This window comes from Cetorhinus maximus, chromosome 19 (genome assembly GCF_964194155.1).
Source record: "Cetorhinus maximus chromosome 19, sCetMax3.hap1.1, whole genome shotgun sequence".
NCBI classification, from domain to species: Eukaryota; Metazoa; Chordata; class Chondrichthyes; order Lamniformes; family Cetorhinidae; genus Cetorhinus; species Cetorhinus maximus.
Window position 1 is genome coordinate 67,392,438 of NC_135897.1, and position 13,071 is coordinate 67,405,508.

General features: G+C 44.0%; 1 protein-coding gene across 1 annotated transcript in view; it reads left to right on the forward strand.

The window, feature by feature from the left end:
- Positions 1 to 1,757: 1,757 nt before the first annotated feature.
- The window catches only part of LOC144694081 (NACHT, LRR and PYD domains-containing protein 12-like), a 45,780-nt gene continuing 34,466 nt past the window's right edge, over positions 1,758 to 13,071 (forward strand). The window contains exons 1-3 of the mRNA XM_078564441.1: positions 1,758 to 3,595; positions 6,817 to 6,903; positions 7,499 to 7,669. Coding sequence (XP_078420567.1) covers positions 1,758 to 3,595; positions 6,817 to 6,903; positions 7,499 to 7,669 — 2,096 coding nt within the window. The remainder of the gene's footprint in view (positions 3,596 to 6,816; positions 6,904 to 7,498; positions 7,670 to 13,071) is intronic.

A 13,071-nucleotide genomic window follows, 5' to 3' on the forward strand; every position in this document is an offset into this window, starting at 1 on the left:
TCGTGTAATTGCTGTGCCCTCCTGCGAACAATGTTATGGAGGACACAGCAGACCACCACAAACATCAGAAACTGTGCTGATGTATACTGTAGGAGGTGACCTGCCCCATCTGAAATTCTGCTATTCTGGCAAAGCAACATGTCCTTTTGTTCTAATTGTCCCTGCTGTTGGAGAAGATGATGTACTCCCCTCTTCTGGAGTAGATAGCCTCAGTGACTTCCCAGATGCTCCTAAGGATGATGTACTGGAGTATTTGGAGATACCACCCCCTATTTCCTGGAAGGACCTGGACACATAAAAGTTCGATGCTCCTGTGGCCTTTACAGTCACTTGCAGGGTGGTCCTCCCCCTGGTGTGATGTTGCTTCAGGCACTGCTCCTGGGTGAGATATAGGTAGAAGTGCTTCCAAAAAATCCATCATGGGCAGGGCCTTCTGTGGAGAGACCTCCTCCTCCCTCTGCTTCCCTTCTCTGCGACCTCTGTACCATCTGATGGCCATGTTGCAGGTTAAGAGGCACTGCAACCACAGCCCCCATACCTGTCTCCAAATCCAGTGTCCTCCCTGATTTTAAGCAGTAGCTCTCCAAAAGGCCTCCAAAAGTACAGCACAGTATTTCCGCAAACTCAGCCTAAACAAAGCAACTCACCTATAAGTTGGTGCCTGGTCCATTACATAGGGCAGGACTTTACATCCCGCAGGCGGGCACGCGCCTGACCCGATTGAGCATAAAATAGCGTGCGATGACTTTGGGCGAGGGTCCTGATGTCATCGCGCACTCACGCCATATTTCGGTCGGCGGGCAGGTGCGAGAGTCAGCAGCCCACCCGCCAACAATTAAGAGGCCAATTACAGCAATTGTTCACTGGCCGTCCTACCTTACGGTCGGCAGCTGGGTGAATTGGCCAGGCGGCATTTGGATTTTTTATGAAACCTCATCCATGGGCGGGATGAGGTTTCCAACAGTAATTTTAAAAAAAGTAAACATTTTTAGACATCATTTTTAATATGTCCCTGTTCATGTGACTAAGTCATATGTGGGGACATGTTTCTCTCATTTTTAAAATCTTTATTCCGGTTTCTGCACATTCTTCAGCTCCCTGACGCAGCTCCATGGTTTCTGGGAGCTTTCAGTGCACACACCCCCGCGCATGGGCAGGCTTTGCGCTCGCCCTCCTCCTGCATCCACCCTGGCAGCACTGAGCTCCTCAGCGCGCCTTTCATGCTGGCTGGTTGTTAGTTGGTCAGCCAGTGTGAAGCCATGGTTGGGGGCTGATCGCAGGCACCGGGCTGTTTCGCAGCTGCTCCTGGGCCCCCCTGCCGCTCCCGCCTGATGACTGGAAAATCCTGCTCATAGTGCTGTTGGGCTGTCCCTGTGCTGCTGAACTCCTGATCACCTTGGAGTGATCAACACAGAGTTGTTTGGACATGCACAAACCACGCTGCCAGAATGGCTGTTTGATGCTGTGATATCACTAGTCCTGCTGCTTCTGGTGCATGCATGACCGTGTTAGTGCCCTTCCCAGCATGGGGCACCACATGGGCCATACTGTAAGCATCTTGAAGCATGAGTGGTGCCATTTCCTTTCCTTAGGAATTCCGTAACACCGGCAACAGCAGCACAATGGAATGCAACTGTGGGCCCCTATTGTCATTTCAAATGGCTGATTATTTATAAGACTTATGATTGGATAAGACGCTGTACCCTGGAGTTTACAGTTTGATGTTCAAGAAGCCACTTTGAGGCATATAAGCAAGAATGATTATTTACCTGAAATTATACATTTTGCTTCCTATTTCCATTATAGAGGATGTTTTCTATGATCTCCGAAAAACCCATATCAAGGTTTTGAAAGAAAGCTGTGTGTACATAACAGAAAATGCAGACTCCGCATCCAACAAGTTTGCAGATCTATGGATTGTTGAAAGCAATGAAAACGCTTTGCAGCATGGAGGCTCACAACGTGTGGACACAGGTCAGAATGTTACATCGTCAGGACACTCCCTCAGCTACACAGAGATTTTAGCACCTGCGGCTGGAGAGGGAACAGTTCGCAGAACCATCATAACAAAAGGAATAGCTGGGATTGGAAAAACAGTTTGTGTAGAAAAATTAATTCATGACTGGGCTGCTGGTTCCATACTGTCAGAATTTGATTTCATATTCATGTTCCCCTTCTGTAAGCTCAATAAGCTGCCAAAAAAGTCAATAAGCCTGGTGCAACTTCTCCAGCATTACTACCCACACATGCAGTACTGCGAAGAGATTTTGATAAGCGTGTCAGTCAAATCCTTGTATATATTTGATGGACTAGATGAAAGTATTCAAGGTCTAGATTTTAAAAACCAATTAGCCTGCTACGATGAGAATGAACCCACATCACTTGGATCATTAGTCACAAATCTCATCAGAGGCAACATTCACCCTTCAGCTTCAGTTTGGATAACTTCCCGCCCAGCAGCCATGGGGCAAATACCCCTCTGTTATATTGACAGAGTGGCTGAAATACAAGGATTCCGTGAGCAGCAAAAGAAAGAATATTTTCACAAGAAGTATAAAAATAGGCAGCTGGCAGAAAAAATGATAACAGTTATGAACAAAGAAAGGAGCTTATCCCCTCTATGCTACATGCCAATTTTCTGCTGTGTTTTATCAACCATTTTGGAGGATGCACTTAAATCATTTCAGCACTACGGGCTTGGTGATTACATGCCAGTGGCAATTACACCTGTCTACACAAAGTTCTTAGTGCAAATCCTTTCCCACCAACAGCAAAAACTGGAGTATTTAAGAGGCATGAAGCAGTCTGTTGTTGCATTGTTGCAATCAAAGCAAAAAGCTATCATCAGTTTGGGGAAACTGGCTTTTGACCTGCTGAGAGCCCAGACACTGATATTCTATGAGAAAGATTTAGAAATGTACAATGTTGATGCTTCCCTGGTTGAGAGTGGACTTTGCAAAGAGCTTATTGTGGGAAATGCAAATACTTTGAAGAAAGCCTTCTGTTTTGTTGATGGGACACTGCAGGAATACTTTGCTGCTTTGTATGTTTTTCTTTCCTTTAACAACAGCAAACATAATCCTTTAAAGACCGCGTCTAGTGCAAAGATATTACGGAGACATGAAAAGTCCAGCTATCTCCAAGTCTGTAAACAGGCCTGTAAAGAAACAATCAAAAGTTCCTGCGGTCACATGGACTTATTTCTCAGATTCCTTTGCGGCTTGGGGACAAAAAAGCATCAGCAAAGCTTGAAAGGACTGATAACAAGTTGTGAAATAAATTCTGATGATATAACGAAGATTATTCAAATTTTGAAAAAGCAATTGCAGGAAGATATTCCTCCAGAAAAATGCATTACTCTTCTACAGTGTTTGAGTGAATTAGATGATAATTCGCTCGTGGAGGAGACCAGAAAGATCATGGCTGTTGGTGCTGTCACTTCTCGGACACTTACACCAGCAGAATACTCGGCGTTGGCATTTGCCTTGCAAATGTCGGGTGGGGATATGGAGACATTAGATTTATCCCATCACAAAATATCTTCAGTTGGACTCCAGAGACTGGTGCCAGCTCTACATCGTTTTACAAGTTTAAAGTAAGAACTTCTGCTTCCCCTAATTCAACAAGTCATTTATAAAGCAGTAATTTATAATTAAAAGAGTGAACTTATTTGGTTACTTGTAGGGGGAAAAATTGAACAGTTGCCAAAAATAGGCGCAGGGTTCGTGATGCACGAATAATTTGTGCTCATTCAATGTGATGCAGGCAGCATGCTAACTTTGTACTGCCTCCCCATTACCATGAGTGTAGTGTGCAGCCAGTGCTAACTGCACTGTTGATGGCTGCACTCCTCAGTAGGGGGCCCAAAATTGTGAGAGGCTAGCACGAGTTAAAGTTACCCCGCACCAGCAGAGGTGCATTGTGGCTGGAGTAGGTAGTGAAACTTCTTGTACAAGTTACTCTGACATGGAAAAAGACTGAACAATGGCACAACAAGGGAGAGAGTGGGCTCCAAGCTTCTCGGACCTTGCACTGGAGGCCTACACAGGGAGGCTCTGCAGACAAATGCTTAGAAAACAATGGGGCTGTATGACGGTGGCCATCGATGCCACGAGTCAAGCCGCAAAGCCTTGGATGCAGTGCCACAAATATTTGAATGAACTCACAGGAATGGTGGACCAGGAGTGCCCATTGGCGCAGACATGATGGGCAGAGTGGCCTCCTTCTGGTGCCGTAAGTTTTTCTACATTTTCTAAATTTTCTAAATATCTGAAAGGAGGAATGTGCAAGGATGTGGTGAGAGGACAGGGGAATGGCAGTACGTGAATTGTTCTTTAGCAGAACCAGCACAGACACGATGGGCCAAATGGCCTTCTGTGCTGTAACAATTCTATGATTCTATGGTCAAGGTCTGTGAATAGGGCTGCCAACTGTAATTAAATGCATTCCTGGAGGTTTCAACACATGACTTGTCTCCCTTCACTCCAGCCATTTGTTGGCCAAAACATCCACCCTGCTCTGAAGAAGTCTTACGGACTCGAAAAGTTAACTCTGTTTCTTTCTCCACAGATGCTGCCAGATCTGCTGAGGTTTTCCAACATTTTTTGTTTTTACATCCATCCTTGTGACTCACTGCCTTCCTACGCCAATTGCATAGCAAAAAGATTCATTACCCAAATGGGTGATGCTTGCTTGTCAGTCAAACAGCCTTTTCTCTCCTTTTTCAATATTTTTATACCTGGTCAAGAGAAACGTTCAAAAAAAAATGACAAAAAGAAGCAATCTTTTTTTAATGTCCTGATGATTTTTCTCCAGGGTTGCACACTGATTGATCTTCAATTCCTGGAGACTCCAGGCCAGTCACTCATTATGCTTGTGCACTCTAGAATTCTCTTTCAAAACCTCTCTTCCTTGCTGTCTTTCCCCCTGTCCTCAAAAGCCTCCTTTATTTTAACGTTTCTATTATTTATTTAGTCTCTGCACATTTTTCTGCTTGGTGTATTTTCTACTTGGAATGTCTAATGTGTGTTTAAATATGTATTTAGAAACAGTGGCATAAAATTTTATGTCCTTTTTGTGGCATTTACCACAATTCATGAGTGACAAAGCAACTTCTGAGAGTTATCAAGTTATTCACCATGAAGTATGAATCACAATCTGTGGAGCCTGACCAGACATGCAGCAAAATCAGAATCAAATTATTGATTGAGAATATAATTCTCAGGAGCACTATTATAGGTTCTATATTATTATTATTAACGTAGCATGTGTTCATGGAAGTAATAATCTTGCTGAAAAGAGAGACATGTTGCTGAAGTTCTCTTTTCATCAATAGATCTCTTGAAACAAGCTATTGGGCTGGATTTTCCACACCACCCCCCCCGCTACGATCTCCCGGTCCTGCCACAAGTCAATGGACTTCTGGCTGGGGCGCTGCCTTGCCCACGGCGGGTCCCACCCGCGATGGGGCCGGAAAATCCCAGCCATTGTCTCTCTTTTCAGTTATATTTAAGCTTTTTACTACCAAGCTACTGTTTGAAATAATAATCCTTCTTTACAGAATCAAACAACTATTCTTTTTCTGATAGAGCAGTGTTATCCAATAGGATTTCAATGCTCATCAAACTTGTGATCAGGTCATCATATTTGCCACATTATGCAAAATATGTGCAATATTATTAAAACAAATGTGCAAACTTTTGAAAATAGGTTTGAAATTTTAAACCATCAGCAATCAAGGCTGATACACTCACTGTCAGATCCAGGAGAACAGCTCCAAATGGATTTTGCAATCCAACTGTTCCTTAAAAGCAAGCCTGCTGTATACGCTTTCAAAGGGTGGTGACAATCTGTTAACTGAAGTGCTCTGTTTCTGACAGTGTGCTCCAGCCTATTTCCAAGAAAAAAAAATCTTCAAAAGTAATCCATCTCTATTTTATCATAATTGATATATTTGGACCTCGGGGAGGGAAAAGCATCAACACATCTCTACTTATTGGCTCCTGTGCTCTGACTCTTGCCTTTCTTATGCTCTGTTGCCTGCCATTTCCTGACACAGCATTCCATTATTTACTCCAATAGCATCCTATTCCTTTCAATAGCTCATTTCAACAAATCTATTAAGATCAAGGTGGAACACATTTGGATCTTGCTGCACCACCCTAGCTTGCATAAAGTTGCACATTTCCACCCTTATTGGAAGCCATTCATCCCTGTTCGTTGCTCATGCACCTGAACTGTTTGTGAAGACTGTCAGCTACCAGCTAAACAAAACCAAGTTCTTCATTTACCATCCCCTGTATCACTAGATTTCCCAATACAATTTTGAGAGCAATTTATCCTTCCAAAAGCTGGATCTGTTTTCACAACACTCCACAGAGCAGTCCCATAGATTTGAATGTATTATCATTTACAGGCACCCAGAGGGAACAGAAACAGAGAAGTTAATAAACAGACTATTTTTCTTGCTTTGTTGAGCAAGTAGTTCTTCAGCTTCCAGGTTATTAGAAACCCAATAACTGGACTATATGCTGATAAATGTAGTCATGGTCTGAGCAATATTTGGCTCCCGTCTGACAGCAAAGTGATGATTCTTCCTTACTCAATTAGGGACGGACGACAAATAATGGTCTATCTAGTGAGTCACACCAATACTCATATTCACCTCTGCAACTTTAACACAATGCAGTATTTTGCGGTTCTAAAAATGTTGCGAGTGTATTGGACAACACTGTGCTTGAGACATATATATCTTATATAGTATCAATAAATGTTGCATTTTAGTTCCAAATTTATTTGCAATGTATTTCCATGTAGGATGATTGGATCGAAGTTGGGAGATTCTGGAGTCAATATATTGTCTCGAATTATGAAAAGTCCAGACTGTAAATTGCAAAAGCTGGAGTAAGTAGTAAAAACCCTGTGCTTAATACCTTATACAACTTGCCCATTATCCAACTCGTAGCCATGTATTAAATGAGCCATTTATTGGAGTTAAAATATGTCGGTTGTGTTACTCAGGCAATGAGCTTGAAAGTGGAAAGCAAGTTATGAAATAGAAAATAAGTTTGTTTGTAAATGCTTAATTTTCAGGCATGTAGCCTAAGAATGTTAAATGATGAGGTTTGTTTTGATGAAATTACTGTTATGTCCAAAACTGTTTCTAAACTACTAGGGACAATTAACAAATCAATCAATCTGTTGTGTTCTTGTGTTCAGTAACCAATTAAATGAGGCCCAGTATCACCCCCCCCAACCCCCGCCCCCCATTACAAACAAATAAAAATGTTCCAGTGATCAATCCACTGGACAGACATTGCAGCATGTCATTTACACTTGCAGCAAATAACAACTATTTTAGAGGTTAATAAACAGGAAATGATTCTCCTAATACTTTCAATGGCCCAGTGAACTTCCAAATGGCAAAACTGAAAGTAATTTCTAGTCTATATATAGGATATATAACTTTAGGAACGTTTGTCCTTTCTGAACTGTATAGGTTGGAAAAAAATGATCTGACGCATAGGTGCTGTGAGGCACTAGCCTTCATTCTGATCAACAGTAGAATGTTATCAACTCTGAACCTGAGTAATAACAGTCTCAGAGACAAAGGCATATGTTTATTGTGCAATGCTCTGAAGGATCCTCAATGCAGAATACAGAAGCTGGAGTAAGTGAAATATTTTTACATGTACATTTTTACATATTTTCAAATATTTTTACAGATAGAAATAATATGAGATTGTTACTGGCACTGACGGAGCTCTGTACCATAACATCCTTTTGTCCAATCCCTTTGTTCAAACCTTTGCCAGTCCAAGTTCTTCTTTTCTGTCCCATGAGCTAAACCAACCTGTCCCTGACTCCTGACTCCATTCATACATCATTTAATACCAGTATCTTTGCTCCTCTCCTTAAAAAATCTGGTCTAAACTCACTTAGCCACCCCAAGTAGCATCCTATCCCAAACTTTGCCTTTCCTCCTAAAATTTTGAACTGTGCCTTGCCATTGTTATTCCACATCTCTTAGCATGCCCTGTTTGAGATCAGACTTCCTGATGCCCACAACGCTGAGACTGTGCTTGTCAAAATCACCAACAACATCTTTATGAGAGTGGCTCACTGTACATTCTCAGTCTTTAACAAGAATGAGTGTTCAACTCTCCTCCAACGTCTCTTCATCAAAGACAGCCTACATAGTTCTGTGCTCCCTTGGTTCTACTTGACCATACCGCAGCCTAGTTCTGCCTCTCAGCCTGCTCCATTGACCTCATAGCTTTTGCCATCCTCTCCAATTGCCTGCCTGACATTAATCAAAACTCCCCTAACGATTAAATGCACAATACAGGCTAGAACATTTCTGGATTTGACTCGGGTCTATGCCTTAATTTTTATATGGTTTGCCCTAATAACATGGCAGTTACATCATAGCTATGCAAACTTCAGCAAGTAGGATTGAGCTGGATTTCACATTCAGTGGTGGAGCAGTGTAGCTCTCCAATGACCCCAAAGAAAGCTGCCCACAAAGATCTAGGGCGGAGGTGGGGCCCGCTCGCCGACCCGTAAATGTCACGCGGTGAGGTCGGGCCGAGTTGGCTGCGTGCCTGCCGAACTGTCAAAGGCCTATTAAGGCCTGTTAAAAACTAATTTAAGCAATTAAATGAGCTGCCCGTCCAACTTTAAGGTTGGCGGCAGGCGAAGAGCTCAGGCGGCCTTTGTATTTTTCATGAAACCTCATCCACGGGCGGGATGAGGTTTCATGAAGTGTTTTAAAATTCAATGGAAAGTTTTAAAATAATTCTTTGGCATGTCCCAGCTCATGTGACAGTATCACATGAGGGGCCATGTTTTAAAAGTTTTTAATTACTTTATTTCAGTTTTTAAATATCAAACTGATCTCCCTGAGGGACAGAGGTCCCTCAGGGAGATTTCTGCTCTTGAGAGCAGGCTCCGACTCAGGGAATAACACCCCCCACTCCACCCCCCCCGTCACCCCCGCCCGCATAGGGAGCGCTCAGCGCTTCCGGGCGATCTTCACGCTGGGCAGGCCTTAATTGGCCCGCCCACGTAAAATGGCAGTGCGGCCGCCGATTGGGTTTGCGCCTGCCCCCACCCGGACAACCCTCCCGATGGGGGGAAAGTTTTTCCCCTAGTGATCTCTGTGGCGTGGAATTCCTCCTTCCTGACATCAGTTCGAATCTGATGCCAAGTCAAGGGGATCTCCAAGTGTCTCTCAACCTGGCTGTTCCCCCAGTACAGCTTTCATCTCCATTCCTTTAGGTCCAAAGGATACAGACTTGAAAGAAAATGATTTAGCTATCGACTGCCAGATCCGGCTGGACCAATTAAAACACTAGTGGGTCCTGATGTCATCTGCTAAACTGCTCACCATTACGCATCATCTTGGAATGCAGAGATAACCCCAGACTTATTTCTCTACTGCAATCTGTCTTATTAAATCCCCCTCCCCTACACCGTTAGCTCCAAGAATAAATGCTCATCTTTGTCACTAAGAATGAGACAATTCAATCCAATGTCACTGTCATGTCCCTCCCTTCCATTAGCTGACCTGGCCAAACTTCCTCTAGAGCTACCCATTGCCTTCGCCCTGAACTCGCATCTTTCTCTAGGCCCGAATCTCCTGGTCAGTGTGCGGGGGTGGGCTAACTGCGCGTCATTCAGATGTTCAGTTCGGCGGGTGCGCACCGGAGTCAGCTGCGCGCCCGCTGAACTGTCAAATGGCCTATTAAGGCCATTTAACAACTAATTAAACTAATTGTCTGGGCTGCCCGTCCAACCTTAAGGTTAGCGGGCAGGCAAAGAGCCCAGGTGGCCTTCGCATTTCTTATGAAACTTCACCCACGGGCGGGATCAGATATCATGAAGGGCTTATAAATCAAATAAAATTTTTTATTAAAATTCATTGACATGTCCCAGCTCATGTGACACTATCACATAATTTTTTCTATTCTTTTTTTCAAGTTTTCATAATGAAAATAATCTCCCTGAGGTAGCCCCACACAGGCCCCGAATCTCCCTCCTCCCCTGGGTGTGCGTCACACTGGGCAGGCCTTAATTGTCCCGTCCAAGTAAAATGGTGGCACGCAGCTGATCGCAGGCGGTGATCGGCTGCGCGCCCGCCCGCGCCCACTCCCGCCGGCCCACACGACAGGAGAAAATTCCCCCCCTAGTTTCTGTTCTGTTTCCTCTCATGCTCTTTCTGAGCTCATTTTGTCCATGAGACCCACCTCCTCCTACCTTAACCCTCTTCCCACGAAACTGATGACCACCCAACTTTACCTCCTGGTCTATATGTTAGCCAATATTGTTAACGGTTCTCTCTCTTCAGGTGTTATCCCTCTCTCCCCTTGAATCCGCTGTCATCAACCTTCTTTTAAAAAAATCAGCCTTCGACCTCATCGTCTTTGAAAACTACCATTCAATGTCCAATATCCCTTTCCTCCCTAAAGATCTTGAACCCTTTTATTTATTGTTTCACAGGATATGGGGGTCGCTGGCTAGGTCAGCATTTGTTGCCCATCCCTAATTGCCCTTGAGAAGGTGGTGGTGAGCCATCTTCTTGAACCGTTGCAGTTCATGTGGTGTTGGTACACCCATAGTGCTGTTAGGAAGGAAATTCCAGGATTTTCACCCAGTGACAGTGAAAGAACAGCGATTGGGTTCCAACTCAGGATGGTGTGTGACTTGGAGGGGAACTTGCTGCCCTTGTCCTTCTAGGTTGTAGAGGTCGTAGGTTTGGAAGGTGCTGTTGCAGTAGCCTTGGTGAATTGCTGAAGTGCATCTTGTATATGGTACACACTGCTGCCACTGTGTGTTGGTAATGGAGCGAGTGAATGTTTAAGGTGGTAGATGGGATGTTTATCCTGGATGATCTCAAACATCTTGTGTTTTGTTGGAGCTGCGCTTATCCAGGCAAGTGGAGAGTATTCCATCACACTCCTGACTTGTGCCTTGAAAATGGTGGACAGGATTTGGGGAGTCTGGGAGTGAGTTACTCGCTGAAGAATTCCCATCCTCTGGCCTGCTTTTGTAGCCACAGTATATATGTATGACTAGTCCAGTTCAGTTCCTGGTCAATGTTAACCCCCAGGATGTAGATGGTAGGGGATTCAGCAATGGTAATGCCTTTGAATATCAAGGGAGCTGGTTAGATTCTCTTTTGTTGGAGATGATCATTGCTTGGCACTTGAGTGACACGAATGCTACTTGCTACTTATCAGCCCAAGCCTGAGTATTGTCCAGGTCTTGCTGCATTTAGACACGGACTGCTTCAGTATCTGAGGAGTCATGAATGGTATTGAACATTGTGCAATCATCAGCGAACATCCCCACTTCTGACTTTACGATGGAAGGAAGGTCATTGATGAAGCAGCTGAAGATAGTTGGGCCTAGGACACTACCCTGAGGAACTCCTGCAGTGATGTCTTGAGACTGAGATGATTGAACTCCAACAACCACAACCATCTTCCCTTGTGCTAGGTATGACTCCAACTAGCGGACAATTTCGCCCCATTGACTCCAGTTTCACTAGGGGTCCTTGCCACACTTAGTTAAATGTTGCCTTGGTGTCAAAGACTGTCACCTCTCATCTTACCTCTTGAGTTCAGCTCTTTTGTCCATGTGTGGGCCAAGGCCGTAATGGCATCAGGAGCTGAATGGCTCTGGCAGGACCCAAACTGAGCATCAGTGAGCAGGTTATTGCTGTGTAAGTGCCACTTGATAGCACAGTTGACAATATCTTCCATCACTTTGCTGATGATCAAGAATAGACTGATGGGATGGTAATTGGCCTGGTTAAATTTGTCCTATTTTTTGTGGACAGGACATACCTGGTCAATTTTCCACATTGTCAGGTAGATGCCAGTGTTGTAGCTGTACTGGAACAGCTTGGCTAGGGGTGCTGTTAGTTCTGGAGCACATGTCTTCAGTATTACTACTGGGACGTTGTCACTATAGACTTAGACTTTGCAGTATCCAGTGCCTTCAGTTGTTTCTTGATATCAGGTGGGGTGAATTGGATTAGCTGAAGACTGCCATATGTGATGCTGTGGACCTCAAGAGGAGGCTGAGATGGATCATCCACTTGGCACTTCTGACTGAAGATGGCTGCAAATGCTTCAGACTTTTCTTTTTCACTGATGTGCTGGGCTCTCCATCATTGAGGATGGGGATATTTGTGGAGCCCCCTCCCCCAGTTAGTTGTTCATTGTCCATCACTATTCATGCCTGAATGTGGCAGGACTGCAGAGCTTTGACTGAGCTGCTGTTTCCTCCCAAATCCGTGTCCATCTTTCCTTGAACTCGATGTTTGAATCCCTCCAGTCAGGCTTCTACCCTGCCACAGTACTGAAACAGCTCTTATCAATGTCACAAATGGCATCCTACGTTACTGTGACAAAGGTAAACTTTCCTCCTCACCCTTCTCGACTTTTCTACAGCCTTTGACATGGTTGAGTACACGATCCTCCTCCAAGGGGAGCTGAAAACCTAATTCATGCCTTTGTTACCTTTAGACCTGACAATTCCAATACACCCCTGGCTGATCTCCCACATTCTAACCTCTGTAAGCTTTAGGTCATCCAAAACTCTGCTGCCCATGTCACTCTTCATCCCACCATCCTTTCCCTCTCTTTCTTCGCTTTCCATGCGTGATATTATATTGATTTTACTATTCCTGTTTACATTCCCTGGTTGAGATTCTGCATGCCTCAATATGGATTATTCAAATCGAATGATTAATGAGACATGCTGTTGCTCTCCCTGTTCACACAAGTTCCAGATCCGCTATAGAGGGTGTTGTGCTCTTTTTGATTCCTAGCAATCTCAACTTCAGTGCAAAAGTCTGTAGAAAGTCTATTGGCAATTGTAAGTGTAAATAAAACCTACTGCCATTCGATTTGCTGAGCGCAAAATCTGGGTCACACTATTTTCAGGCAGACTTGGTGGGCCTGAGACAATCTAAGTATTTGATTTTTATCCAGTTTAGGAGCCATGTGATTATTATATGAACATCAGAATTATTAACAATGTGACATGAACGACTATAAATGA